This window comes from Penicillium macrosclerotiorum (genome assembly GCF_028827735.1).
Source record: "Penicillium macrosclerotiorum strain IBT 26536 chromosome Unknown utg000002l_segment0_segment0, whole genome shotgun sequence".
In the NCBI taxonomy this organism is placed as follows: Eukaryota; Fungi; Ascomycota; class Eurotiomycetes; order Eurotiales; family Aspergillaceae; genus Penicillium; species Penicillium macrosclerotiorum.
The window spans coordinates 1,207,993-1,235,981 of NW_026643082.1; the positions used below are offsets into that span (position 1 = coordinate 1,207,993).

The 27,989-nt window shown below is 50.9% G+C and overlaps 11 protein-coding genes across 11 annotated transcripts; 6 read left to right on the forward strand and 5 right to left on the reverse strand.

Moving 5' to 3' along the window:
• Window positions 1–106: 106 nt before the first annotated feature.
• On the reverse strand, window positions 107–946 carry N7462_001577 (uncharacterized protein; the record flags this gene model as incomplete). The annotated part of the gene is made up of 3 exons (XM_057073303.1): window positions 107–410; window positions 463–828; window positions 882–946. The coding sequence occupies 3 exons, from the start codon at window positions 944–946 to the stop codon at window positions 107–109; spliced, it is 735 nt and encodes a 244-aa protein (XP_056936944.1).
• A 555-nt stretch (window positions 947–1,501) lies between these two features.
• Window positions 1,502–3,587, forward strand: N7462_001578 (proteasome regulatory particle lid subunit RPN3; the record flags this gene model as incomplete). The annotated part of the gene is made up of 3 exons (XM_057073304.1): window positions 1,502–1,973; window positions 2,074–3,371; window positions 3,444–3,587. The coding sequence occupies 3 exons, from the start codon at window positions 1,502–1,504 to the stop codon at window positions 3,585–3,587; spliced, it is 1,914 nt and encodes a 637-aa protein (XP_056936945.1).
• Window positions 3,588–4,208: 621 nt separating this feature from the next.
• On the forward strand, window positions 4,209–5,630 carry N7462_001579 (trans-hexaprenyltranstransferase; the record flags this gene model as incomplete). The annotated part of the gene is made up of 2 exons (XM_057073305.1): window positions 4,209–5,399; window positions 5,469–5,630. 2 exons carry the CDS (start codon window positions 4,209–4,211, stop codon window positions 5,628–5,630), a joined length of 1,353 nt encoding a protein of 450 aa, XP_056936946.1.
• Window positions 5,631–6,267: 637 nt separating this feature from the next.
• Window positions 6,268–9,147, forward strand: N7462_001580 (SMP domain-containing protein; the record flags this gene model as incomplete). The annotated part of the gene is made up of 2 exons (XM_057073306.1): window positions 6,268–6,737; window positions 6,825–9,147. The coding sequence occupies 2 exons, from the start codon at window positions 6,268–6,270 to the stop codon at window positions 9,145–9,147; spliced, it is 2,793 nt and encodes a 930-aa protein (XP_056936947.1).
• A 655-nt stretch (window positions 9,148–9,802) lies between these two features.
• N7462_001581 (putative cytoskeleton assembly control protein Sla2) lies at window positions 9,803–13,686 on the forward strand (the record flags this gene model as incomplete). Its single annotated transcript, XM_057073307.1, has 12 exons — window positions 9,803–9,810; window positions 9,865–9,911; window positions 9,983–10,000; window positions 10,101–10,176; window positions 10,258–10,415; window positions 10,507–10,587; window positions 10,643–10,700; window positions 10,759–10,943; window positions 11,009–12,054; window positions 12,107–12,256; window positions 12,322–13,536; window positions 13,600–13,686. The coding sequence occupies 12 exons, from the start codon at window positions 9,803–9,805 to the stop codon at window positions 13,684–13,686; spliced, it is 3,129 nt and encodes a 1,042-aa protein (XP_056936948.1).
• Window positions 13,687–13,930: 244 nt separating this feature from the next.
• N7462_001582 (uncharacterized protein) lies at window positions 13,931–14,290 on the forward strand (the record flags this gene model as incomplete). Its single annotated transcript, XM_057073308.1, has 1 exon — window positions 13,931–14,290. The coding sequence occupies one exon, from the start codon at window positions 13,931–13,933 to the stop codon at window positions 14,288–14,290; it is 360 nt and encodes a 119-aa protein (XP_056936949.1).
• Window positions 14,291–17,416: 3,126 nt separating this feature from the next.
• On the reverse strand, window positions 17,417–18,495 carry N7462_001583 (Mating type protein; the record flags this gene model as incomplete). The annotated part of the gene is made up of 2 exons (XM_057073309.1): window positions 17,417–18,150; window positions 18,207–18,495. The coding sequence occupies 2 exons, from the start codon at window positions 18,493–18,495 to the stop codon at window positions 17,417–17,419; spliced, it is 1,023 nt and encodes a 340-aa protein (XP_056936950.1).
• Window positions 18,496–18,885: 390 nt separating this feature from the next.
• N7462_001584 (HMG-box domain-containing protein) lies at window positions 18,886–19,918 on the reverse strand (the record flags this gene model as incomplete). The annotated part of the gene is made up of 3 exons (XM_057073310.1): window positions 18,886–19,336; window positions 19,393–19,668; window positions 19,716–19,918. 3 exons carry the CDS (start codon window positions 19,916–19,918, stop codon window positions 18,886–18,888), a joined length of 930 nt encoding a protein of 309 aa, XP_056936951.1.
• A 1,485-nt stretch (window positions 19,919–21,403) lies between these two features.
• Window positions 21,404–23,613, reverse strand: N7462_001585 (DNA-(apurinic or apyrimidinic site) lyase APN2; the record flags this gene model as incomplete). The annotated part of the gene is made up of 6 exons (XM_057073311.1): window positions 21,404–22,330; window positions 22,381–23,153; window positions 23,217–23,349; window positions 23,405–23,450; window positions 23,504–23,516; window positions 23,586–23,613. The coding sequence occupies 6 exons, from the start codon at window positions 23,611–23,613 to the stop codon at window positions 21,404–21,406; spliced, it is 1,920 nt and encodes a 639-aa protein (XP_056936952.1).
• Window positions 23,614–23,884: 271 nt separating this feature from the next.
• N7462_001586 (cytochrome c oxidase subunit VIa) lies at window positions 23,885–24,713 on the forward strand (the record flags this gene model as incomplete). Its single annotated transcript, XM_057073312.1, has 5 exons — window positions 23,885–24,053; window positions 24,155–24,179; window positions 24,263–24,422; window positions 24,491–24,498; window positions 24,668–24,713. 5 exons carry the CDS (start codon window positions 23,885–23,887, stop codon window positions 24,711–24,713), a joined length of 408 nt encoding a protein of 135 aa, XP_056936953.1.
• Window positions 24,714–25,221: 508 nt separating this feature from the next.
• On the reverse strand, window positions 25,222–27,864 carry N7462_001587 (putative anaphase-promoting complex subunit Apc5; the record flags this gene model as incomplete). The annotated part of the gene is made up of 7 exons (XM_057073313.1): window positions 25,222–25,945; window positions 26,002–26,138; window positions 26,200–26,306; window positions 26,362–26,485; window positions 26,542–26,956; window positions 27,013–27,106; window positions 27,159–27,864. The coding sequence occupies 7 exons, from the start codon at window positions 27,862–27,864 to the stop codon at window positions 25,222–25,224; spliced, it is 2,307 nt and encodes a 768-aa protein (XP_056936954.1).
• Between the last annotated feature and the right edge of the window lie 125 nt (window positions 27,865–27,989).

The following is a 27,989-nucleotide window of genomic DNA, read 5'->3' on the forward strand; positions in this document are numbered from 1 at the left end:
CATATTTATAGAGAAGTTTTGGTCCTTATTTTGTTTTTTTTTTTCATGAAAATCGTTAAACATAAAATGGGTATCTTCAGACTAAAAAACCAGGAACTTTCACCATTCAGCCCATCAGACCGCCGAGGTCCCGCTCCATTCCCGTGACCCTTTCCTCCAAGGACCTTTTCTTCCGTTCCAGCTCTCTGATTTCAGCCAATTCCCGTTCGATCTCTGCGTCAGTAACTTCAGGAATGTCCGGTTGGGACGGAGAGGCATATTCATCTTCGTCGTCTTCGTAACCATGTCGCATCTGCTCCAGCTTAGCTGCGTTAGTGGCCACCCGATCTTCTAGGCGAGCAATGGATTCAGCAACAATCTCATGGCGATAGCGTAGGCTGGCAATCTTTTCTTGTGCACCTGCTACAGGGCTAGAGATGAGTTGTTAGATATAGCCATGCATTAATCCCCTGGCTGACTTACTACACGTTGCATAGAATCTCTGCTCCACGAAGCAGAACCTCAATGTTCACCTCCCCTCGCGGACCTCGTGTCGAAGTGCCTGCTGACCGCTTAATTTCCTCCATCATATCTGAGCCCAACACCCGGGCCACTGCGGACTGGTTGCGATTATTTCGGACCGAGTAGATTCGACTGGCCATGGACTCGGATTCGGACTCTGCGGGGAAAGTAGTTCCCCTTCGGATCGCTCGCCGCTGCGATCCCTGGGTCTTGGAAGATGGATCGACCTGGAAAAGAGCGCGTTCATGCGCCTCCGTGTCGCGGATTAATGCGGTAATATCGTGGGAACCCAGCAACGCGTTCGTGAAGATGCGGGGCGGAGGAAAACTGGAGGAATTACGTCAGTGTAAGAATGGTCTGGAGAACGATACTGAACGAACGGTAGTTCAGCAATAGCAGCGGACGAGAGCGCAATTTGCTCCAAATGTGAGTCGAGGAGCCCCATGGTAGCTGTGGTGGTGGTGTGTACAATATACAGCTGCAACTGGTTCGGCAGTTTGTTTTGGGGAGCTTGTCTTGTGTGCCTCAGGCGACAAATTGACAAGGCGCCTAAAAACGGCAGCAAACCGTCGCGTGGTGAGGCTGATGTAAAAAAGAACAAAGTAAAAGAGACCGGGGTCTTCAGAGCCCTAGAGATTTCTGATTGCTTCCTTTCTCGCCTATACCCTCCTTCCGTACCGTCCTTACAGACTCACGAATTCGTTTCACCAAACCAGACCAGTCGGACCCGCCGTTGCCATCCCTCCGAGTAAGCTCTCCCCTGACTAAGCACTCCTCTGGTCCACGTCTTGCGCCCGTCCTCGTCTCTTGACATCACATCACCCATCCACTTCATCATCCGTCACTCTGCCCAGTTTCCCCCATCATTTCCCTGGCTCCAGGCAGCTTGACGGCATCAAACTTACTGTTTCACTTCCCATCTCCTTTCTGAGCCCATTATCGCCCTTCCCCCTACTTCCCTGAAGCTCGGTGCTCAGCTGAGCTCAACAGCTTGGGAAAGATGCCAGCCGAGAGGCGTTCTCTTCGATCAAACAACAAGTCCGATGCGTCTTCATCTACCAACGGTGAAAAGGCACAATCGAACTCGAGTGCTAAAGATCAGCCGCCCACGACTCGTGCCGCCGCCAACAAGAAAGCTGCTCCGGTAAAGAAGGGCGCACCGACCTCCGAAATGGGTGAGCATGACCCGTCGCACGTGAACGGATCGAAGTCGACGGAGAATGGCGTGAATGGTTCTGAGGATGTTGAGATGGGAGAGGATACGGCAGGTGCGCCTACATCCTCAATCAACCCCAGTCAGGACCGGCATGGTGACGAAAAGATGACTGTTGTAGTGCCCCCGACCAAGGCTCCCAGATCGTCCGGCAAGAACGGCCAGGATAAGGACGAAGATGTGACGATGGAGGGTGCGGAGGCAGATGAGAAGGAGCAGACCGAGCCGGAGGCCGATCCAACAACGAAGGCCATCCAAGGTGAGCTGGATAGTCTCTTATCCCTAGCCAAGCGGGAGACTCTATCTCCCGGAATTGTGTGAACTGACCATGAACTTCTCTGTTTCTCCCGAAATAATAGACATCAAGACCAATTTCACTTTGCTCGAGCGAGCCATCGCCCACTTTGATCCCCGGTTCACCCTCCGTGTCCTTCGGTCGATATCGTTGATGCGGAAATACATCACCCCCGAGGCCCTTGCTGAAGTGATTGTTGACACATACCCGGCTTCTAGCTCGACAGCTACGTTTCTGCTCAATGCCCTTGATCAGACAAGCGCCTTCGACAATGCCCCGGAAAGCTCAAAGATGGAAGTTGACACAGAGAAGAACAAGGCGGCCTCAAAGGAGGTCCTGCCCGAGGTGGATGTCTACCTGTCAATCTTGGTGCAAATTTACCTCTTTGACCAGCGAATGATCCAGAAGGGTGCCCAGTTCTCAACCGAGCTCATCGAGCGCTTGCGCGCTCTCAACCGCCGGACACTGGATTCTCTTGCGGCTCGCGTGTATTTTTACTACTCCCTCTTCTTCGAGCAAATCGGCCCGCTAGCACCCTCACCTGCAGCGGCTGTGACAACTATCCGCCAGCCGTTGTTGACTGCCTTGCGAACTGCTGTTCTCCGGAAAGATGTTGATACACAGGCTACCGTCATGACCCTGCTGCTCCGCAATTATCTTTCTACTTCCCATATCACCCAGGCTGATCTACTGATCTCACACAATCGATTCCCCGCCGCTGCTTCCAATAATCAGATTGCTCGGTATTTATACTATCTCGGCCGTATTCGTGCCATTCAGTTGCAATACACCGAAGCCCATAGCCATCTGATCGGAGCCACCCGGAAATCCCCAACTAGCCACAGTGCTCGTGGATTCTACCAAGCCTCGCACAAGCTTCTGGTGGTGGTTGAATTGCTGATGGGTGATATTCCGGACCGTGCTGTTTTCCGTCAACCGGCTCTGGAGAAGGCCACGTATCCTTACTTCCTGCTTGCTCAGGCAGTTAGTGTTGGAGATCTGGATGGCTTCCTCAATATCGTCAATACTCACAGCTCAACCTTCCGAAAGGATGGCACATATACTCTGATCCTTCGTCTTCGCCAGAACGTTATTAAGACGGGTATCCGCATGATGTCTTTGTCCTACTCCCGTATTTCTCTGCGGGATATCTGTCTTCGCCTGGGCCTTGACAGTGAGGAATCTGCCGAATATATTGTTGCCAAGGCCATCCGGGATGGTGTTATCGAGGCCTCGCTCGACCACGAGAGCGGCTACATGAAGAGCAAAGAAGTTGGTGATATTTATGCCACCCGGGAACCCGGTGAAGCGTTCCACGAGCGCATCCGTGCGTGCTTGGCTCTTCATGATGAGAACGTCAAGGTATGTGTCTTTCTCTCTTTTTTTGTGTTCTTGTCCAGGTCATTGCTAATCTCATTGATTTTTCCCCCATAGGCCATGCGGTTTCCGATGAATCAGCACCGCGTGGAGCTAAAGAGTGCGCAAGAGGCACGGGAGCGAGAGCGGGAGCTAGCCAAGGAGATTCAGGACGGAGACATGGACGATGAGGATGCTGGTGGCGATTTTGATGCCATCTAAAGTCAGATGGGTCCTGGTAATTGATACATCAATTTTTCTTCCCTCCCGGCGCACTTGGCCCTGTGCATGCCATGCATGGGGTCTGCCCTCGTAGTGGCCTTCTTCACCTTATGTGTTAACTGTGTGCGATTTCGCTTTTTCTTGTCAGATGTGTACGAAGGGAAATGTGCAGGACCAAGATGGCCGGCGCGATCTTCCATGTCTCTTATACTGGAATTATTCTTTCTTTTGCATAGGATCGTTGTATTGCCCTGTATCTCCTACAAAGAATCACGGTAGAAGTCGGTTGGGATACTCGGTTCCATTGGAACATGTTTTGTTTTCGTCAGAGTGCAGTCTACTTGGTTCATGTAGTCCGAAAATGGTGGAAAAATTAGACTTATTTACAGTATAGGTTCCAGTGTATTGTACACCGTGGAGTGCGGAAGCCAAACTCGCTCTCACGCGTGGTCCGTGCCGTCCCGAGAGCTCGAAATCTTCCCGCCTGATTATTCCTGTGGACCTCATATTCCCAACCCCAAACACCTTGCATCGGCATCAACCCCCATACAATCGGACGAATCCATGTTCTGCTCGATATAATACGATATTTTTTCTCATTTCAGAGCCCCCGCACTGAACATGCGAGCTCGTACCCTTTCGACCACCGGGCTGGTCCTCACCCGAACATCCTCGCCCTCCGCTTTCTGTTCCCAATGTCTTCGCGATGACCTGCTCTTGCCCCATATCTCCATTCAATCCCGCAAATATCACCCTACTCGCCGGCGAGATGTTTCACCCTTTGGTGCTGCCGTGTCGGCCGCTCAGACTATCTTCAAGGGCATGCCAAAGGCGCCTCCGGGCATCTCTGTCGACCCGTTGCGAATTGTCGGCAAGGAGCTGAAGTTCTTGACTAAGAATATCCGCCAATTGCTAGGATCAGGCCATCCGGCCCTGGATAAGGTAGCCAAGTACTATACGCGGAGCGAGGGCAAGCACATGCGGCCGCTGCTGGTCCTGCTGATGTCCCAGGCGACAGCCTTGGACCCTCGCAAGCATGTCTACGATTCTCCTAATTCGAAGCCCGTTGACAGCGCCCTGAGCTCCGCAAGTATCCTCGAAGACGCAAACCCAGATACGCATCCGCTTGTGTCCCGGTCTGCCGAGGCCAAGTACGACTTCGCCGGCGACGACAATATCCTTCCCTCCCAGCGCCGACTAGCCGAAATCACAGAACTCATCCACACCGCTTCGCTCCTTCACGACGATGTCATTGATAATGCAGTGACCCGTCGTGCCAACAGTTCGGCGAACCTGGCGTTCGGAAACAAGATGGCGGTTCTGGCTGGTGATTTCCTGCTGGGACGGGCCTCTGTGGCCCTGGCCCGGCTGCGTGACCCAGAGGTGACGGAGCTGATGGCTACCGTTATCGCCAACCTGGTGGAGGGCGAGTTCATGCAGCTGAAGAACACAGCCCAGGACGAGGCTAAGCCTGTCTTCACTGAGGATACATTGAACTACTACTTGCAGAAGACTTACCTGAAGACTGCCAGTCTGATCAGTAAGTCTTGCCGCTCTGCAGCTGTGCTGGGACGAAGCGCTCCCGAGGTCATCGAGTCCGCCTACTCCTATGGCCGTAATCTGGGCCTGGCATTCCAGCTGGTGGATGACATGTTGGATTATACTGTTACCGAGGCAGAGCTGGGTAAGCCGGCTGGGGCCGATCTGGAGCTTGGTCTGGCCACCGCTCCGCTCTTGTTTGCCTGGAAGGCCAATCCCGAGCTCGGTCCCCTGGTTGGCCGTAAGTTCCGTGAAGAGGGCGATGTGCAACGGGTAAGAATTCCATTTCCCTCTGTGAATTGAGCGTGATTTTCTAAAGATTAATGCTGATCATATGCACAGGCCCGTGAGCTTGTTTATAAGAGCAACGGAGTTGAGCAGACCCGTCTCCTGGCCCAGGAGTACGCCGACAAGGCTGTGACGGCCATCAGCGACTTCCCCGACAGCGAGGCCAAGTCCGGCCTGATCGAAATGGCCGAAAAGACCATGAAGCGGAGGAAGTAAGGAAGAAGATCTGTATCATTGTAAACATATCTGCGTTTTCGTTGCGATCACCCCTTGTTCGGTTACTTTTGGGGTCGAAAGTACATGTATACCTAGAGTTAGATGCGTGTTTTTTTTATTTATAAGGTAACGACATGGAGCTCTGATGGTATATGGGACTCATAATCCTGATTATTGAGAAGCGGCATTATGACATTGTAGGCCTCGGAGTACGGAGTATATGTAGCTCTGCTGTAGTGGTGGTTCCTGACAGCTGGTCGGATCCTGCGGGGTATGGCGGGTACGGTCTGTAAGACATAATACGCGAACTCGAAATATGGAATGTATGCACTCAAGTTCGGTCACAATACTTGTATTACGCTAACCATACTCTCTCGAGACGGATCATAAGGGGCTCAAACACCTTCGTCATCCCGCTGTGCTTGGGAAGCTGCAACTCCACTTCTCAACTGCCATCTGCTCTGCTCCGCCGGTTCACTTGTCTTCGCGCACGTTCGTTTTCTTTTTTATTTTTGTCGGAGCCGGTCTCTCTTTGTCTCTTGGAAGCTTCCACCTCTCTTCTCTGTGCCCCTAGACTACCTCCGAATTATGGAGCTCTTGGTCCTCCCCCATTGATCGAACGATCGACTGATTCCCGATGGGTTCACTCGGCAGCTTTCTCGTTGCATACCTGCTCGGGGGCGTCACTTTGTTGCCTCTGGTTCTTTCTTTCATCGTATTCTATGTCTACCTGACCCTCCCTGATGCCCCATCGGCCAATCAACCAGAGAAGCAAGCTCCCGATTCACTCCGACTGCCGGCCGACGACGAGTACAGCCTGAAGTCTGGGACCGACCAGCTAGCAGACAACTTTCATCGTACCCACGATTCAGATGTTGCCACAGGTTATTTCGCCGTCTGTCGCGAATATGTTCCTGGCGGAGTCAATGGGAAGCCCCCGGAGCGCACAACACCCGCGGGCGAGGTCGTAGCCGCCGAGAGTCCCAGTGTATACCAGACGATGTATCGAAGCTTGTTCGACCGCAAGCAAGCACCTAGTATTGAGCCGGCTAAGTCGAATGGAAAGAATACAAAGCGGGCGCGGAATGTTTTCTATATTGTTCTTCGGTATGCTTTTGCACCAGGTCGAGTCATGACGTGACATATGATTTGCCTGGAACGGATATGCTGACGATTGGCGAAATTCGCGATTAGACATGGTCATTTGATGCTGTATGATGATGTGAATCAGGTGGAAGTGCGCTATGTGATCTCTCTTGCCCACCATGATGTGACTATTCACAGCGGCGAAGGGGATATTCCCGAGGGCGAGCTTTGGATCAAAAGAAATGCGATTTGTCTTTCACGGCGACTGGATTCGCTTGGAGACTTGGGAGGCCCAACACCGCCATTCTTTTTGTTTTCCGAGAACCTGTCAGAGAAGGAGGATTTCTATCTCGCAATGCTCCAGAACCAGAATAAGCTGTGGGACTCTCCTGACCGTCCTCCCAAGCACCAGGACTTTGATGTGAAGCATATTATTTCGCTGGTCCAACGTCTTCATTCCTCAGAGGAACAATTACAGACACGGTGGATCAATGCTTTCTTCGGTCGCTTGTTCCTAGCGTTATATCGCACTCCGGAGCTGGAGGAGTTTATTCGGGGCAAAATAGCGAAGAAGATATCTCGCGTCAACAAGCCGAACTTTATCAGCAAAGTTGGCTTGCAAAGGATCGACATGGGCGAAGGGGCCCCCTTCATCACCAATCCTCGGTTGAAGGATCTGACTGTCGATGGTAACTGCTGTGTCGAGGCGGATCTCCAATATTCGGGGAGCTTCCGGGTGGAAATTTCCGCCACAGTACGCATTGACTTAGGGCCCCGTTTCAAGGCTAGGGAGGTCGATATTGTTCTGGCAGTGGTGCTCAAGAAATTGGAAGGGCATCTACTGATTCGCTTCAAGCCTCCGCCTAGTAATCGCTTCTGGATGTCTTTTGAAACAATGCCCAGGATGGAGATGGATATCCAACCCATCGTTAGCTCGAAGCAGATTACGTACAGCCTAATCCTGCGCACCATCGAGAGTAAGATCCGTGAAGTGGTCGCAGAAAGTATTGTTCAACCATTTTGGGATGATGTTCCTTTCCTTGATACCCATGGCCAAGCTTTTCGTGGTGGTGTTTGGCAACGAGACACTCCCGAGACGGACATCCAGGTAGATATACCCGATGAGTCTGGTGATCCTCCATCAACACCAAAGAGCCTACGCGGAGACTCCATTGAAGTCCTCAAGTCCAAGGACGACAGAACGATGAGTATGCCTGCACTCTTGGAGCCTAAATCGCCGAAAGTCAAAGCCAAACCACGAAAGGGCTTGAAACAATCTTCCTCGGATTTACACCCCAGTCACATCATGGCAACTTCTACTGGAGTTGAGAGACCGGATATTATGCCCCTTCCCCGTGCCATCCGATCGCAAACCTTCTCCCATGCGGCAGATCCAGTCGTCACGGCAGACAATGCCAAAGTTAACAAGGTTGTGTCTGATAACAAAGGTGAGGAAAGGAGCAGTGCAGCAAGCGCCATGATTGAAATCTCAAACCGCTCTCCACCTACCTCTCCGAATCGGACTCCGAACAACTCGCCGCCTTCTGGTGGCATCATGATGCCAGAGAACGCGGTCCATAGCCGTGGATCCTCCATCGCCGAGTCTATCGACAGCATCAGCTTTGTCAGTGACCATGCCATGAAAAGCCCATCCTCTGCCCATTTCGAAAATCACTCCTTGCCGGGCCCGCGCAGCTCTCGGGGCAGCTCCACCGCATCTCTCACAAATGAAAAGCCTCGCCGGCGCAGCACGATGGAGACTTTAACCAAGTCTTTTACATCCGCTACCTCATCCGATGACAAGTCTTTGGGCAATATGACGATTGGATCTGCCACTGCCGCTGCAAAGAAATGGGGCTGGAATGTGTTCGGAAAAAGCGACAACAATGCTGAACAAGACTCCCCTCGGACTCCAGCAGGCACCATAGATGAGCCCATCGGACGGGGCCACCCTCACCCTCCGCCTGGGGCTCCCTTGCCACGTCCTGACAAGTTTGCTTTGAAAAGAAATTCGGGCTCAGGGACTCTCCCCCGAAGAAAACCCGTGGCGCCCTCAACTCTACCGGATCGGCCAAATACCAGCGATCATCGACCTGCTCCACCCCTAACTTTACCTCGAAGAAAACCCATACCCTCGAATATGCATACCGACACCGGGGTTGACGAGTTGCTTGTTGTACACCCGCCACAAGATTCTGCACCAAATAGCCCCATAGTCGGTGATATTGACTCTGGAGAAGGACCAACAGATGCTATCCTCCTCGAGAGCGAGACCCCATCCAAAACCGGGACAGATCACAAGCAAGACGATGAAGACAGACAAGATGCCAGTTCCCTAGAGCCCGTGGAACCGATTTTGGCGTCAACTCCGGACAGTCATAGCGAAGCACTTCCACCCATTGAACAACCGATGGAAATCCGAACTTCGTAATGCGCTTGGGTGATTAATAGTATGATGGATAGCTACAGTGCCTAGCTTTCCTGGGACTGGGATTGTGTAACTATGTGATTTCTGAAAACTGAAGAGGCGTTCTATGGATCTGGCTTTGTTTCCGATATTTGTACTGCAGGACAGGAAGCAGAAAGCTCTTTATGGCCGCTGGATTATTTTTGTGGTTGGGGGGACCCGACATAGAGTCAAGATATATTTTTTCCTCGAAGCCTTTGACGACCCAAATGTACAAGGAATGCTTCCACTTTCCTCCTTTACATTAGAGATCATAGTCACCATCACACCGGGACGTATGATTTGAAGACAAATTTGCTGCCTGCTCCGTGCAGCAGCATGACGCGGCATAGTTTACTGACCCTTAATAAACGGGCGGTTGGCAAGGGATGGGACTCGAGGCTTAGGCGTCGCCAAGACTGACAGGCGCCAGCTTTCCCCAACGTCATTGCGCTCCACGTGCAGGACCACCACCACTTCTGCACCTCCACCTGCTCACTTTCCGGCCAGCGCAAGCTTCATTTGGCAAATCGGCGCTGTCCGGATTCGGGATCTGCTGTGACGCTCGATTCCTCCTTTTCTAGTTCCCCTGAACCTGCATCCCGTGTCCCCGCATCGCAACCAACCCCCCAAAGCGAAGATGAGTCGGTAAGCGGGACCCCTACCTGCAAGACGGGCAGAAGAATAATATAAATCGCGTAGGACCGAGGCCGATTTGGCCATCAATATCCGAAAGGCTACGAGCATTGGTGAGTATCGCTCCGGCTGTGCCGGCCCCGAATTGGAAAGGAGAAGAGGCTAACTGTGAACGTTGCAACAGAGGAAACTGCGCCTAAACGTACGTCCTAACCATGTCTCGATTGCCGCTAGACAGAAATTCGATTGCGATGGGGATAAATGCTGTGCTAGGCTCGACTGACACCGTCCGACTCTTTCAGGGAAACATGTGCGCAGTTGCATTGTGTACACGTGGGACCACAAATCTTCCCAGGCCTTCTGGGCGGGCATGAAAGTGTACGTGTTTTGGAGTCCCAGAGAGTGCTGATGATACCGGAGAGTTTGAAAGTACATAACTGATGTTTTTGCCTGCTACAGGCAACCTGTTCTCGCCGACGAGGTCCAGACCTTCAAAGCACTGATCACCATCCACAAGGTTCTCCAAGAGGGCCACCCCATTGTCGTGCGGGAAGCGCAGCAACATGCCAATTGGATCGACAGCTTGATGAGAGGAGTTGGTGGTGATGGCATTCGAGGTATGGAATTCACATGTCGGAGTCGCATACATGAACTCCGTAGGGAGCGTTGGCGTATGCCGCGGATGAGATGTTGACCGTGCTTGAACAGGATATGGACCCCTCATTCGCGAATACGTTTTTTATCTCGAGTCGAAGTTGAACTTCCATCGGAATCACCCCGAATTCAACGGTATGATCAATCTACTCGTCCAAGGTAGAGGAATAAAAAGATCTAATCGTTGCAGGCTTGTTTGAATATGAGGAGTACATTAGCCTGAAGAGCATAAATGATCCAAATGAAGGGTGCGCATAATAATAATGCCCTCAAAGTCCGATCATGGCGTGCTAACGGCTTCCACAGCTACGAGACTATCACCGATCTCATGACTTTGCAGGATCAGATCGATGCTTTCCAGAAGCTTATTTTCTCACACTTCCAATCGGGTACCAACAATGAGTGCCGGATCTCCGCTCTGGTGCCTCTAGTGCAGGAGAGCTATGGCATCTATAAGTTTATTACTAGCATGCTACGGGCTATGCACACAAGTATGAGATCCCCGGATCTAATACCTCATTAATTGAAGACATCGCTGACGATTAAAACCATCTAGCAACCGGAGATGATGAAGCCCTTGAACCACTCCGTGGACGCTATGACGCACAGCACCACCGCCTTGTCAGATTCTACTACGAGTGCTCTAACCTGCGATACCTTACCAGCCTTATCACCATTCCGAAGTTGCCCCAAGATCCCCCAAGCCTTCTTGGCGAGGATGAAGAACGCCCTGCTTTGCCCAAGCGTCCGACCAAGGAGGTTGAGGCCCAGCCCACCCCCCCACCGAAGGTGGCCGCCGAGCCGGAACCCATTAACGACTTTTGGACCAATGAGGCTAAGCGGCAGCAAGAGGAGTACGAGGCAGAGCAAGCCCGTCTTCAGCAGCAGTGGGCGGATCAGCAACAGCAACAGATTCTTGCTCAGCAACAGGCTCAGCGTGACTTTGAAGAACAGCAACGTCTCCAAGCTGAGCAGCAACGACTGGCACAGGAACAGCTTCTCCGTGACCAGTTTTCGACCCAAACTCAGGGTCGTTTGGCTGAGTTGGAGCAGGAGAATCTCAATGCCCGCGCTCAGTATGAGCGGGACCAGCTGATGCTGCAACAGTACGATCGCCGTGTGAAGGACCTAGAAGAGCAGATGAACCAGCTGAACTCCAACCTTAACATGCAGAATGCCTCCAAGGATGAGCAGATCCGATCCTTGCAAGAACAAGTGAATACTTGGAGGACGAAATATGAAGCTCTGGCCAAGCTGTATTCTCAGCTGCGGCAGGAACATCTGGATCTCCTGCAGACAACCAAGAGCCTGAAGCTCAAGGCTGCATCGGCTCAAGAGGCTATTGATCGCCGAGAGAAGCTGGAGCGTGAGTTGAAAACCAAGAATCTGGAGTTGGCTGATATGATCCGGGAGCGTGACCGTGCTTTCCACGACAGAGATCGTGTCTCTGGCACCAACAAGGATGAGCTGGAAAAGGTGAAGCGAGAGCTTCGCATGGCTATTGAGCGTGCTGAAAATGCTGAGCGGCAGAAGGGCACGGAGATTTCTTCTATGCTGTCCAAGTACAACCGCGAGATGGCTGATCTGGAGGAGGCTCTTCGTGTAAGAACTCACCGCTCGTAAATCGTGGCTTTCTTGTACTGACGATCTACAGACCAAAACTCGAGCTCTTGATGAGTATTCCAACCGCAATTCCGAGCGACAGGGCGATCATGACCTGGCTCTCCGCGAGAAGGATGAGGAAATTGAAGTGTACAAATCCGGCATGGAACAGGCTTTAATGGAGCTTGAGGAGTTGAAGCTGGTAAGTGTTGAACTTGAAACAATCTATCGCTTTCTCCAGCTAATGATTGACCACTTCTTTTGTAGAGCCAAGGCGACGTGGATACTGCCCTGGATAGCCAGATTGACACTGTGCTCCACGGTACAGTGGCTAAGATCAACGATATTATCGACTCCGTGTTACAAACTGGTGTGCAGCGCGTGGACGACGCCTTGTATGAATTGGACTCATCCATGCAAGCCGGTAACCAAAACGCTTCTCCACCCTACGTGCTCTCACAGATTGAAAAGGCTTCAGCTTCAGCGACGGAGTTCTCAACTGCTTTCAACAACTTCATTGCCGATGGCCCCAACAGCCCGCATGCCGAGATAATTCGCACAGTGTCTGTCTTCTCTGGCTCCATTGCCGATACACTGAGCAACACCAAGGGTCTGTCTCGATTTGCCAATGACGACAAGAGCTCCGACCAGCTGTTCAATGCTGCTCGCAAGTCCGCCCAGGCTACTGTGCGTTTCTTCCGAGGCCTGCAATCGTTCCGTCTCGAAGGCATGGAGCCCTTGCAGAAGACTGATGTAGTCATCAACAACAACCTTGAAGTCCAGCGAGACCTGCAGGCTCTGTCGAAGATGGTTGAGTCCTTCTCGCCAAAAAGCAGCAAGATTGCCACTAATGGAGATCTGGGCGACCTAGTCGACCAAGAACTGCTCAAGGCAGCGGATGCGATTGATGCAGCTGCCCAGCGCCTTGCGAAGCTCAAGAACAAGCCTCGCGATGGCTACTCGACATACGAGCTGCGCATCAACGACTCCATCCTGGCTGCTGCCATTGCTGTGACTAATGCCATTGCTGAACTGATCAAGGCTGCCACCGAGTCCCAGCAGGAGATTGTTCGTGAGGGCCGTGGTAGTGCATCCCGTACTGCTTTTTACAAGAAGAACAACCGCTGGACCGAGGGTCTGATTTCAGCTGCTAAGGCGGTTGCTTCTTCCACTAACACCCTCATTGAGACTGCCGATGGGGTGATCTCGGGTCGTAACTCGCCTGAACAGCTTATCGTCGCCTCCAACGATGTTGCTGCTAGTACCGCACAGCTTGTGGCCGCCAGTCGTGTCAAGGCCACTTTCATGAGCAAGACTCAGGATCGCCTGGAGACTGCCAGCAAGGCTGTTGGCGCCGCATGCCGCGCCCTAGTACGCCAGGTGCAAGATATCATCAAAGAGAAGAACCGTGATGACAATGAAGCAGAGGACTACGCAAAGCTGAGCTCCCACGAGTTCAAGGTTCGCGAGATGGAGCAGCAGGTATGTTTGTATCCGTCTTCTTCCCTCTGAATATCTACTAAATCTCTTTACCCGTTTTCCTAGGTCGAAATCCTTCAACTCGAAAACAACCTCGCTCGTGCCCGTCAACGCCTGGGTGAGATGCGCAAGATTTCATACCAGGAAGAGTAAAACCCACTTCCCTTGACTCGTTTCCCTCTGAACTGTTTTCTCGCGCCGGACTGTGTATATCCTGGACATTGTTTTGGGCTCTGTTTCACCTGTACTCTTCCTATAGTGTCTATTTCATCTTCATTACAGTGGCTCTTCACGCCAATGCTTAGCGAATTGTACTCAATTTTCCCCTTTCCCCCGTCTCTTTAGTTCGATGACGTTCCCATAGTCTCTCGCTCGCCCAAAATGTAATAACCCTTTCATGCCCTACATCCCATGGCTGCGCATCCCTGCTTTGGCTATGCAGTCCCACCCCATTTCCAACCTTTCGCCTCCTGCCCACGTTGTCCAATCTCGCCCCTATCCCCAAGCACAAAGACCACACGAACCCACGAACCATGGTCGGCCCATCTCCACTCGTCCCACTCATCCACCGATCGGCGGTCTTGGCATCAAGGTCCAACAAAGAAACCGCGCCAGCCACATCCTGCGTCTCGACCACCTACACGAAAGAATCGGCCGATTCGAGCGTCGCAAGCGGATATCGGTCCAGGAATCACACCGGAAATTACTTCTAAACTCCGGTCCCAACGTCATGGACGGCTGCGTAGCCCCTGTCTAGGCCGGGCCTGGAGTCTGGAGGAACTATAGTCGTTTACGAGAACAGAAAATGCAGGAGACTAATTATCTGAGAATTTGAGCGATTTCAAGTCTAAATTCGCAGAACTGACCAGGGATACAAAAGCAAAAAAGAAACAAAAACGGCAGAGAACGAGAACATGCAAAGCACCGAAAGCAGGACGCGCAAAAGTGGATTTTGGTCAGATCATGTCAATGCAACTGTGGATGCAATTGGATCATTGTCATAAGAATTTTGCAATGGAAACAACAAGCTGGATCCGTCAGGATCGTGGATAGTTTGGAATTTGAGGTTTCATTTGTCAAGGAAAGGCAGAAGGATGTAGTTGTATTCGGTAAGATCTTTGGCACTGGGACTAACTCGTAAGTCCGACTACCGAGGAGTTGTCATATGACACCCGTCAATGCCGACGGATGGAAGTATGAAGCTGTCCTCAGTGTCTGGCCTGTTAAATACAAAGATAGATTCATGCAAAAAGAAGCAACGCCGGCTTTGATCAATGCCTGAAAGGTCTCGTAGCATGCAGTCGATCGCTCTCATCATCTCCGAATATGCTGTTGGCCGCTCCCTCCTCTGACGGCCTTTATTTTCCTTTATGTTTGCTTCTGGAATCGCCGAGGATGATCAAGTGCTTCCTGTAGTGAGTTCTCCAGTGCCAGCCATCTGGGCTTGTTGAGCGTATCTAGGTGTGCTGCCGGTACTCCGTGGGTAGGTTGGAGGTGATTTCCTGGATGACAGCATCGAGGGCTTTGTCGGCATCGAGTCGACCTCGATGAGCATGAATTGTTTGGCCAGGGCATCCGATTCGAAGTATCCAGAATTCCTATTCTTCAACTTGTCCTTCGATTTGGAGCGATGGCACCCTGGTCAGTGTCGGCCTCGAAGGGAGATTGGGGGGAGACTAGAGTTGAACGAGATCAAAAAGCCGCTCGGGGAAGGGCCGTGGCACTCGGTCATAGTGGGAGGTATACGTGTTGTGCGGAATAAACGGCGGAGTCTCCGTCGGGGGCGGTCATGATTGTGGCGGTTGTGTGAAGGATGGCCGCGGCAGCCGCAAGGTATGACGTCCATCATTGACTGCCCCCATTTCATCATTTCGGCCATCTCGGTATATGAGTGGCCGGTGAACATCTGGTACTGAAGGCGTACGCGCCATCCAGACACCAATTATCGTGCGCACTGGGCCGGGAATCAGACGGCACAAGTCTCTGAAAAGCACCTCGTAAAGAGAGGAAGCCGAAGAATATTGATTGAGTGATGTCAAAGGGACAAGGACGTAGCGGGTGGAGTATTGCAACGGGACCTGTACCGGCGCGGCAGGCGGGGGAAAAATGTGTTGCAACAGACTCTCAGGGAGACTAGGGGAGAAGATGGCGGCTGGTAGTTGTCATTGGGCGTCGACGAAGATTCTAAAATCCGATAGAGCTAGCTAACGTCGACTGCCCACGCCAGTCAGAATGAACTCCTAATTTTCGTCGCGCTCCGTCTATGTCGTCTTGAAAGCAACAGAATTAGATCAAACTTATTCAGGAGACGGGTGATCGAGACATCGATGACAGGACCTACCTGATATGAGGGTACCCCTGGCAATGATTTGGCAGATGCGACCGCCAAGGAGGCCGCCCTCTCTGATTCCACGGTCTCCGATCCCACATCCGGCAGCACCAACCCTGCTCATCAGAACACCCGATATATTGTCATCGTATCAGCGATTAAACGACGTATCCGTCAGCGAGCAAAGCAGGCGAGGGAGGCAGCGTGGTGGAAGGAGAAGGGAGCGCGGTCGACGAAGCGGCTGATCGAAAAATCTGGCAAGAAAACACTGGATTTCTGGCAAAGCCTGCGAAAGGCTACATCATCTGTGCTGATACAGCTGAGAGCGAGTAAGATCAGACTGTCAATCTACCTGTCAAAAATCAACAGGCGCGATTCCCCAAGATGCGGGTGTGATTTAGGCAAATCAAACGAATGGAGCCGAACACCGGGGAGTCTTGAGTCTCAACCTCGCAAATCCAGCGAAGATCAAATATGAGCACCCAGAACAGTGGCTATGAAGAACTGATGGGGCAGAAAACAGGAACAGACTGCCAGAATTTCGGCCAGCTCCCTTGGTTGTCACCGACAACCGAGACATGGCGACGGCTGCGCGCATGAGAATAGAGTGGGAGTGGGCGCGTGGGTCCGAGACATATGGGCGTGCGGAAGAGGCAGTTAAAAGCGAGATGATCTGCCAATGCAGCAACGCGGCAGGCTGGCAGACCAGTGACTCAAAGCTTGGTGACACGAACCTGCCAGGGAGATGGTGCGTGGGAGATGCCAAGGAAGGCAGAGTGAAGGTTTGTATGTGGAGAAAGGGGTGTTAGGGTTCGGGAGCGGGCGGGGAGACTGCCCCCACGCGACCTTATCGAAGCTTATCTCTCTAACCCCATTTTGGATATTCTGCTTGGGGCCATGACTGCTGCATGTTGTGATGTGGTGCGCCCTGGGCCTCTACCGAGGACCACTGTGGAATATTGGGACGTGGGGGCCTTTTTTCCCTTCTTTGATTTCTGCCTTTTCCTTTGTTTGCAGTCGTTTTCCATCCGTTCGTTCCAATCGCTGATTGGCCTCATGTTGCGGGCAGCACTTGTCATGTGCACTGGGCTGGAAATCAGAAGGCGAAAATCCTTGCATAGCACCTTGTAAATAGCTGAAGCTCCAACAGGGATAAGAATATTGATTTATTGGTGGCATGGTGATGGTGATGGAAAAAGATCGCGAATTCGGATCCGGAAGGCAGGGGTGACGGTATGGGAACGTGCTCCACCACCGGATCACGCTGAGTTCGAAAAGAAAGATGGTATCTCGACCAAGAAGAATTGGCGGTCGAAGGATCGCCAGTGACGATTAAAAGGGCCAGAGAAACCGGCTGGAGGGATTAGATGCTGGCTGGTAGGGCGGCTTGCATGGGTGCAACCAGCCGGCAACGACCAGGAGAGCTGGAGAAAGCGAAATAGGTAGAGCTGTAGGGGGTGCAAAGGTTTGTCGAATCCTTGAGACTGGTTCTCCAACGTGAAACAAACCATAACTAGCGTTAACTAGGCTTGCTACAAGTGTAGGAGGATCTGGTCATAAGGAGTTGCATTCCGTAAGATCGTCGTCCGACTGCCGAGGAAATTTCCTGAAAGGAGTCAGTGTAAAAATCTCATCATCCTGGACACTCGGAGTTGAAATGATTTGAGGCGCAATATTCGAAATATTCGCATAAGCTTGGTCAGGGTCATAGACAAGGTCGTCTAACGGATCCATATCAGAATCGGGTTCCGAGTAGACCTCATCCAATGAATACTCGAATCGGGCTTTGTTGAACTTGTCATCATCGTCGAAAAGCCATTCGAAAGGATCAGCAACCTTCAGCACAGGACGACATCGACGAACTGCAAGGGCCGAGTCAGTCCACGTATTTTGTGCTGGCCAGAGGGACCCAGGAATTTTCCGAACAATCCAGCCGTTTTGGATGCAATCGACGATGATGTCGTCAATAGACACATTTGAGACCGGGCATAGGTGAACTGTGCACTGCGAGACTTTGCTGAAAAAAATAGAGTTGTCTTCGACTCTGAGTTCCCAGCCACGTCGTGCAAGGTATGTTTCTGCATCTGAAGGTAAGAGAAAAATATCGGTGACAAGGGTCATGTAGAGCTGAAGAGACTTGGCAGTGACCTCGAAATTGTCTCGAATGATGCTGTAAGCAAGAGCCATAAGTTCCCACTGTGGCTTCAGAGGTTCGTTTTCCCACAATAAAGCGGTGGCGCGAGACTTGGTGGCTTGAGTGATACCCGCAAATAGTGGAGCAACATAGGCTGAAGTATGGTCAGCACTTACCAAAGGGAATACAGGAAATGATGCTGGAATTCACCTCGGAATGACATAAAACCATTCAGGGCTCGCTGCTGAGGCGGGGGCCGACCAACTGCAATCTCATTGCCCACTTCCACAGGTGAATCCCCACCAAGGGGCTTTCGATATCCAATAACATTGCCACCAGAACCCTTTCCATGAACAACAATAAGCCGATTGTTCTGAAGCTCAAGACGGTCGCCATCGTAAATGGGAAGATGCTGCTTGAAGTACTGAGGTGGAATGGCAGCAATTGTCCGGCGTGCGTATTCTGCGAAACCAAGCTCTGTTGGCCATGCCGCGATCATTTGTTGAGCATGTGAGAAGGGAATACTGCAAAGGTAATCAATACATTTAAGTTCAGCGGCACTCCATGTCTCCGGTCCGCGGGATATTAGTATGTTTAGCTTGGGAGCTAGATTTAGGATTGAAGGCATGAGAAGGGGCCTCAGCAGAGGCAGAGCAAGTACGATCCTAAATCTAGCTCCCAAGCTAAACATACTAATATCCCGCGGACCGGAGACATGGAGTGCCGCTGAACTTAAATGTATTGATTTTTGGGAGGATTGCTTGTTTTTTTGTTGATACAACCGCAAATTTCATTAACGCCCTAAATTAAAAGATTCATAACAAAAAGATTTCATTGAAAATGAAATGAAATGAAGCGTATGATTGATGGAAGATGAGGCGAAGTCCTCTCACAGATTGAGCAGCTCATCCATATTGAAGTCAGTGTCAAATTCATCTCCGGCTAAAGGAACAAAGTTGAGGGTCTCGATCGCTTGACGTTCAAGCTGCATATTGACAATGCGTTGGAATTCATCATCGTCAATGGGACCAGGGATTGGAGCAACACCATTCGGACCATAGAGAACATCGGCCATTGCAAGTAGATCAACCAAGTCGTTATCAACTTCAACAAAGCCATCGGTTTCGTTCATAGCCTCTTGCAAACGCTGCGGGCCACCATGAACATTGTTCAGGAACTGAAGGTAGTTGGCATGGATCTTGCCCTTTCGACGCGGAACTTCAGCAGGGCGACGAGGAGTGTACTGATAATTAGGGTGTTCAGCAGCGTGCTTTTGCTTCTCTTCAAGGGCAAGTCTCTTGAATGTCTCTCGAACAGCTGGTTGCTCATTACGCCACATTCTAGCAATGATACGGGCTAAAACTGTTAGTAAAGACGCGCAAATAGTAGAATTGACTTACAAATTTCAGTGTTCTGAACTCCAGGGTTTTGAGCAGTGACTTCATGGTGATGGTGTTGACGGTAGATAATGAACTGATTTCTGGGACGCGGAATTCGACGAGGAGATTCAGGAATTTTCACACCACTCATAACAGCCAGTTCAAGTTCTCTTCGAATTAGCTGATGAATACCGGCATCGAAGGGCATAAAGCGAGGTGGTTGACGTGGCATCATGCGCCAGGCACTGACAGTGTCATCATAGATCACATCGATCGAGCAATCTAGGAGTTTCCTAAACAAATCAGCAAAGAAAAAAAAATCGAAGAAATTAGCGCTCACGATAGCCGGCTTAAGATTTCTTTGAACCCATTTTGACCGATCCGGGGCACAACGTTGTCGGGGATAAGAACTTCGTTGTTGGTGTTATCAAGGTGCCGCACTGAGTTCCACCAGAGAGCTTCGGTTGCCTTCTCCTCAATGGAAGAAGCCTCGTAGAATTCTCTAGGGAAAGGATTAGGCAGACTGGCGAAGTATTCCTCCATAACGAGAAGGGGCCTCAGCAGAGGCAGAGCAAGTGAAGAATGAAAATGAACGAGCAAGCGAACAAGTGAGGTTGGGAGAAGTGAGTAAAGGAAAGGAAAGTGGAGAGGCGGTGGGGACGGAGAAGAAAGAAAGTAGGAAGAGGAGGGAAGAAAAACAAAGTTATTTATACCCTTGGCGATGGTTGCCAGGTGCATGTGCCACATCACATATCCCGATTTGGAATTCGTCGACGACAGGCACCTCAGCTTGGAGAGGAGCATATTTTAATGGCGAAGGTTGCACATTCAATTCTTCTTTGCCGCTGTATGTACCAGGAGGTACCCCCATCCTGGTGCGGTACTCTACCTGACTCCCGGACGCCCCACCACCCCTGGGTTGTTGGTCTCCTCCCCCCCCCCCCCCCTCCCCCCTGATTCACAAATACGAGGATTTCGATTCAGGAGTTGTCTGGGACATCGGTGTGGTAGATCAAGATATGGGGTTCATGCAATTACAGGGGTGGAAATCTTCTCCATCTATATTAGGTTTAAGCATATTGGCAAACAGACTGGAAAGGACCGCCCTGTATGGTGTAACGTGTGGGGGGCTCCCACGTGGAGGCGGTCTACATATAGATCTGGCCCAGTGCAACGGATCAAGATCTACTAGCTCTATCATCATGATAACCTTGAGTTCGAGTATTCCAGGAAAGATTGCGAATCATGGTCAAAGGATAGATACACAGAGATGCTAGGACGGCAATGCGTCGGTCTTGGCGGTCGGGATGGTCATGTTTCTTCTCAAATGGGCAGCCCAGCGAACTGCAGTTGCGAGGCCTCGAAGTCCCAGTCCAGCCCAGTTACAAGCCAAGTACAACAAAGCCAGACAACAGGTACAAGTAGATGTAATGACAACCTCCCAGGCATCAACGGCTGGGGTGGAGACGGACCCACTCAAGAGCGGACGACTAAAACTGTAGGGGCTTCAACATGGGCAGGTAACAGGGCATTTCTATTCCATATTGAGCGCGCAGTATTAAAATGTTGAAGGATCCTGCCTGGGATGATCACCGTACAAACTGTTACCCATACTGGGGCCTGTAGGACCCACTCAATACCAGATGACCCACTCAACGACGGACAACAACCTCGAAGGTACACTGGCACTACAACACCATATTGGTCCATGAATATTAGAGTACTAGAATACACGCTCTCGAATGGCCATATTACGACCCCCAGGAGCAGTTGCCCACCCATGAAATCCCTTGGCGGAGTGGTCACGATATACTGCACTCGACGAAGACATACTGAACGTGGATATGCAATGCTTTTCATGTCTCATGCTTGTCATACCTCAGTGGGGCATCGCTGGGAACAATCAGACAGGGAAATGGTACCAGGTAGGACCAGGTTCGCCGGGAGACCATCTCGCAGCCCAGTGATGAGATGACGTAAGAAGAGAACAGCAAGATATAGGATGCCAGGGCGTATTCGTCATTTCAATCATGAATTTCCTTGGGCAGTCGGATTCCAATCACTCGCCCACATAAAGGTTGGGCATCGCCACTGGGAACCTTTTTCTTTCTCACCACTAGGCCCCAGGGGTCGTGAACAGATCCAGAACGCTCGACCGCGGTTCATACCAGGTTTTTTCGTGGTCAAGCTCATACATGGTTCCTGATGTCCGTCACAACGAGGAGCCGGCTTTTTTGTGAAGAGTTTGGACCAGTCTTCTTTGCTGACGATAGGGTCGATGATATTATTTGAGTCAAAGAGGGGAAAAGGGGTTTCAGCAGTGGCCGTCGACTCACCAGCCGTGTTCTCGAGGGCATGAGTCACCATATTAGAGCTTGCAAGAGCAGCTGTTCCGCTTTTATCAGACGAGGAAGATGTTTCTGTAGGAGGTTGAGAGAAAGCATCCCGCTCCACAGTCTTTGCCTTGAAGAAGCCTTTCAGCGTCTTCTGGCCAGTCGTAGCAGAAGACGGGGTCATGGCAGACTTGGGACGTTTCGAAGGTATAGAAGAAAGTGGCTGCGGCCTTTTCCGAGGGAGCTGGTTCAAACTATGGTTCTGAATGGGGGAACTTGAATTTGATGATGCTTCATTGGTGGCAGAGGATACCGATGAGGTTGCCGTTACACCTGGCGCCACACATGTTGCCGGTGGAGTCGATTGAGCAAACGGTGGTTGAGTAGGGTTACTGGTTGACTTGCGGGCGAACATATCCTTGATGCTACGGCGTTTGTCCACATCAAACTCCGGGAGTCGTCGCCCCGATGCCGGTAATATGGACTGAGATGAGTATTCCTGTTGACGTTCGCCCTCCCTGAACGTCCCTACTGGGTTCATAAGGTCACGAATGTGAGAGATGCCCGCACCATGGGGAATCTGGTCTTTAAAAATTGCATATACAGGACAATGGTCCGAGCCCTAATGAAGATAGTCAGTAAGGTACGATTTTGCGATTAATGGGAACAGACCATCAGGCCTTCTTGGATATTCGAGTCGGAGAACCATGTCTGCATGTCAAGGCTGCACAGAACGTAGTCAATTCTTGCCCCAAAATTTCCTGGGCGTGTATTGAGTCTTGTATCCCAGCAAGTATACATTCCAGTTCGACTGGGATGAAACGCCCTACAAATATCATGCAGCACAGGATGTTCTCTGCCGCTCTCTCGTGGTCCAACAACAGCCCCATCGGACAGTAGTTGATTGAAGAGTCTGCGAGAGGGTCCTGAGATATACGTCTCTTCAGTTTGTGTCTTTCTTCGAATTGCTTCCAGCGCATGTGCGGAATCGATGGCCTTCTTGGCAATATTGATATCCCCGGTTACAAAAACTTGCTTCCCTAGAGCGACAAGGTTCCGAATACGAGCATCCAAGGCGTTGAGGAAGCCAATTCTGAAATTATCACGACTTTGATCGCGGTTCGCCGGGCAGTATACTCCGATGAGGACGAATGCCGGAAATTCTAGAAGGACACTGCGGCCTTCTGAGTCGAGCGTTACAGGATCAATTGGCGTGTCGGTCCTTTGGTCTCCATCATCATCCTTTTCGGAGTCGCTATAATCGGAGCCAGGAGAGGGCCTGGAGAGTTGCTCCATAGTGGGATACCCGCCAATTTGCTGGTCCTTAGAAAGCTCGCGGAACGGTGTTGTTGAGTTGGGCGGGCATAAGATCCCAGTAATGCCCTCTTCTGCACGTATGGGTGCACATGTCTCATTACGAGTGTAAATTACCACACCGGAGTATCCTAGTCGGCGTTAGCATGGTCTATGAGTCGCTAAGAATCAACATCAGGAGGATGCAAACTCGCCCTTCTTGACTCTGGGCAGGCTGAAATAGCAGTCCCAGCCAGGGACGAGGACCATATCATCTCGAAGATCCTTCCGCTGAATTTTAGTTTCCTGGAAGACAACAATGTCGGCCTCAAGGATATCAAACATAGACTTGATTCATGTCAGCGAGGCTATAGCTCTAATCGCCCCCGTTAAGATAGCTCACCTCAAAGGTGCGAGTTCCTCTCCATGGCTCATATGAGAACGGGTTTCTGCATAATCAATCAGCAAGATTCATTACCAGTCATGAGCATAGGCCAAATACCGAATCCCATTCACTGCAATTCACAATCAGCAAGATTATCTCAGCAGAGTTCCACTCCTTTGGCCAAAATGGGTTCACATACCGTTCCACGTCGTGATGCGGAAGCCCATAACTGGCTATCACTGAAAGTATCCCACTGATGTCTTGCAGCTCCAGGGCGCAGATTTCAGCAAGGAAGATCTGATGGAGTTGACATATTTTTCGACTCAGCTTGTGAAGTCCTCACCTTGATGTGTCGGTATATAATCACGTGATTGTGGAGTGACATCAGGTTACATAAGCCGGGGGATCACGGGAGTCCACTAAAGCGGCTTCGATTTCAACGTACGATGTGCTCCGACTCCTCTCTCCTCTAGCAAACCCTCCGCTCCAACCACCACCATGCTCCCCCAGCGCAACATTGCTCGCTTTGCCCAGCGTGCCTCTCAGCAGGTTCGCTCGACCGCCCAGCGCCGCTTCAACAGCGCCGAGGCCAAACCCTCGTGGATTGTCGACAACGAGTTCAACCGCGAGCGTGCCGCTGTCAAGCACCACGCTGCCTCCACCAGCGGTACGTGAAAGACCCCAACCGGGCATCCAGACCTGTGTCCCTTGACCAATGCCTGGTTCGTGATTGTTACAACTACTTCGTGCTGATTCAATGTGATGCAGACTTGTGGCGCAAGCTCTCCATCTTGTATGTTTTTTTTCTTGCAGATTTATGGAGCCAATGGCCTGCTGGCTTGATTATACGGACTTTACTAACCATCGAATTTTTAGCGCTGTTGTTCCCTGCCTGATTGGCGGTGGTCTCAACGCCTATAACCTCTGGAATGAGCACTGGGAGCACTGGGAGCACATGCCTCCTCTTGAGGAGCGCACCGAGTACCCCTACCAGAACATCCGCGTGAAGAACTTCCCCTGGGGCGACGGTGACAAGGTGAGTTTCTTTCGTCTGTTTGCGTTATCTCATAATGATACCCACGGTTACTAATCAACTTTCCTTAGACCATCTTGTAAGTTTCGAAGCGCCCCTCTGATACCCAGATTTCTCCACAAAGACTGCCATGGTTACATTTGAGCCCAATATTTTACGCTTGCTCCGTATACTGGCCTCGGAATTGACTTGTTTGATTCAAACGCACCACCCCCCGTGTTTGAGGCCCAATGCTAATATTGACTTAGCTGGAACTCTGAGGTCAACTACCATAACAAGGACAAGGCCACCTAAGCCTACTCCCCGCTCAGCTGACAATAACTTCCAAAAAATCTCCTTTGAGCCCCCGATGCGTGTTTGGGAGATATTACCTTTGTCTTTGGTAATTACCTTTGTCTTTGGTAAACAGCTACATGTACATCTATCGCAGTGGTGTTCCGTGGGAGACATAGTTCACCTGTTTGAGGATGAGAAAGAGACCCGGAATGTAGTGAACTTGTCGTATTCTATCATTCTTACCATTCCCTTTGTTGAATATCGCCCTAGATCTGAAATCAACTCGGTTTGTGTGGATTATGTACCAAGTAGAGACATACAAATCTGTCTATTTGAAGTACTCGTGGGCAAACCAGGCCGCATACAGAGTCTTGTTAAAAACCTTCTTTCGGATTCTGTATTTACCAGGAGCCAGAGATGTTGCGATTTTGATATCTAAAATGGTTCGTTCAAGATCAAGCAAGTCCATTCGGGAATCATGATACCGTGGGTATAGCCCAAGCATTCAATTAGAGATACAGGAGACTTAAACCTCGGCCCCTCTCCGCTTGCGCAGATCAAGATACTTTGCCGCATAATCGTTAGCCAAGACCGGGTCCCCCGTCAAATGCATAACCGTAGCCTTCTTAGCCATCATCTCCGTTTGCCCGAGAATATCCTCGATCTCTTCACATGCATCATATGCCGAGTCAATGTACCCAAGTGCCCGATTGACGTACTCCTTCTTGTTAGATGCGCTCTCCTGGCCCTGCTTGGACCACAGTTCACCAGCAACGCCGATGTTTGCGTCAACGAGCAGCGAGTACGCACGCGCCGTCAGGGACGAGTCCTCTGCCTCCAGGATCTGCGGCATAATGCTCTCAACTAGCTCAGAGGTAGCCTCGAACTCGCGTAGTGACAGAAGTACAGTGGCGAGAGTGGTGATTGCCTCCCAGAGGTCGAAGAGGACTTTTGACCGGTGAGCAATGTAGGCAGCACGCATGGCGAGGGAAAAGCCACGTTGGGGGTGTCCGGATTTCTCGAGAATCCGTGCCTTCAGGCATAGGAGTTTGATCTGGGAGTGCACATCGAAATTTTCGGGTTGCATGGAGTGGGCGGCTTGCTCGACCATGCGCAGGGCGCGGCCGTAGTCACCTTGACGGATGGTAAATTCGATCGTGTAGAAAGCGAGAAGGAGACGCATGTCGAAGTCAAGGAGTTGCACAGCTTGGAGCTGGGAGAGGATGTGCTCGACGGCTACCTTATCATCGCTGGAAATGGTGTTAGACAATGTATATCAAGGAGTGACTCGCCATGACATTCATACCGAAATATTTGCCGGCGTAGTTGGAGCAAGCCAGAGTAATATGTCCAGGCATTATTATACTTGAAAGCGCGAAGTCTTTCTGGTTCGATTTTGTTCATCCGAGCGAACGCTTCTTTGTAGTTTCCTTTTTGTGCCAGCTGTATATACTTCATTAGCCTTTTCGAAATAGAATATCGAAATGAAAGCTATTCAGCGTACAATTTGGCAATTGCGGAATGTGAGCTTGATAAAGTCATCGTATGGATGACCTTCAGTGTAGCATTCTCGAAAGACTTCTGAACTCAACCAAGCCAGATGCGTGGCACCTGCTCAAAACAGTTAATACTACTATTGAGACCAGATTTGATTCTGATATCGTACCTATCCGAGCGTACATGGCGCTCTGGAGCAGCATATATGCACCCGTGGGGGTTGACAGGCCCTTCGTGACATTGACGTGGGAGGCTCGTACAAGTGATTCAACAATCGACGCAAGACTCTCTCCCTGGTAGGTTCTCGTGAGAATGACTATATGACAACTAATTAAGGATAGGTGCTTACCTGCTGCATCTCAAGTTTGGCCTCACTCAGTAGAGTTGTGCTCATGAGCGACCACATATCGGTCTCTTTTGACTTCGCTTTGAGGAATGCCAATCCTTCCTTCTCATTGCCCAACATACCGCTATTCTGCACCTCCCGCATTTGTTCCGGGAATGCCTTGCCGAAGTGGTAGAGCCAGCTCATGCAGAAATTCAAGCAGTTCATGTCGTGAGATTCACGAGCAATGGCCACGGCCTCTTGCACGGCGGAGATGGCTTCGTTGAAACACTCAAAATCTGCCTGGATAATAGCGAGGTTCAGGAGTGCAAATTGATATGCACTTCGGTCGAGATTACTGTGCATGGTGTAATCGAAGTAGCGGTGGAGATTATCAAACGCGGATGTATAATCTCCAGCGCGCCATGCATCGAGGTATCTGTCTTGTTAGCCAACGCAACCGATTCTCCGGTATAAACCAGAGGAGACACTTACTCTAAATAGTACATTAGTACGGGAACTGAAGATTCTGATGTCATGATGTGCTTGAGTTGTGTCCTCATCTCGTCCGGAACTCTGCCTCCCAGTCCTATATCGGTTAGCATTTACCCAGCCTCTATCCGTGAGGAAACCAAACATACTCTGTAGCTCGCCAACTTGAAACTCAACCAGACGCTCTGCGTCCTTGGCACTAACCACATTTTCATCCTCTTCATCGTCTTCTATGTTTCCATACACGACGTGGGAGAGATAGGCACTGTGATTGAAGCCGGGCGATTGGAGATTAATGTCAATAGGTGCCTGATGATCTGAAGCATTTCTTCTTGCAAACATGTGATAGGTTGGCAGGCGATACTTGACAAAGCCAGACCAGAGCTTCACAGAGTCATGGAACTGCAAGCGTGTATATTCAAGGTAGGCCCTGCGAACAAAAGCGCCCAGTGGCGAGCTGCGGGACAGCCGTATGCCTTCATTCTCCGGTGCAAGGCCATTGTCCCTCTCTTGAATCAATTGTTCACGCGTCTTCGTGAGCAGGGCAGGCAGGACCTCGCTGAAAAATACCTCTAGCGCATCGAGCGAGTCAAGCGACCAGATCTTCTTGAGGAATAAATCCCACAACGACCGCCCCGGTACCGAAGACTCATGGCCGGACAGCGCTTCTTCAATCTCTGTGATCGTTGGTAGGTAGTGCTTTTCCCACTGCTTATCGGCGGGATCTAAAGGGAACAAGCCCGCGGTTAATGAAGAGAGTACATGGATGGCGGACGAATTGGGCACAAGCCCATCAGTGTATACTGTTATCAGGCACAGTAGAGATATCCTCCACGGTGTTAGATAGCGCGTCATGGTGGCAAATGGCCCATTTTCCGGTGTGTTTGGCCTCTTGCTGGAATTTAGGTCGCCGTCGTGCACGCGTTTGATCGATAGCTCGATAAGCGCCTGAGGCCACAAGGCCGCAATCGGCGCTGCCC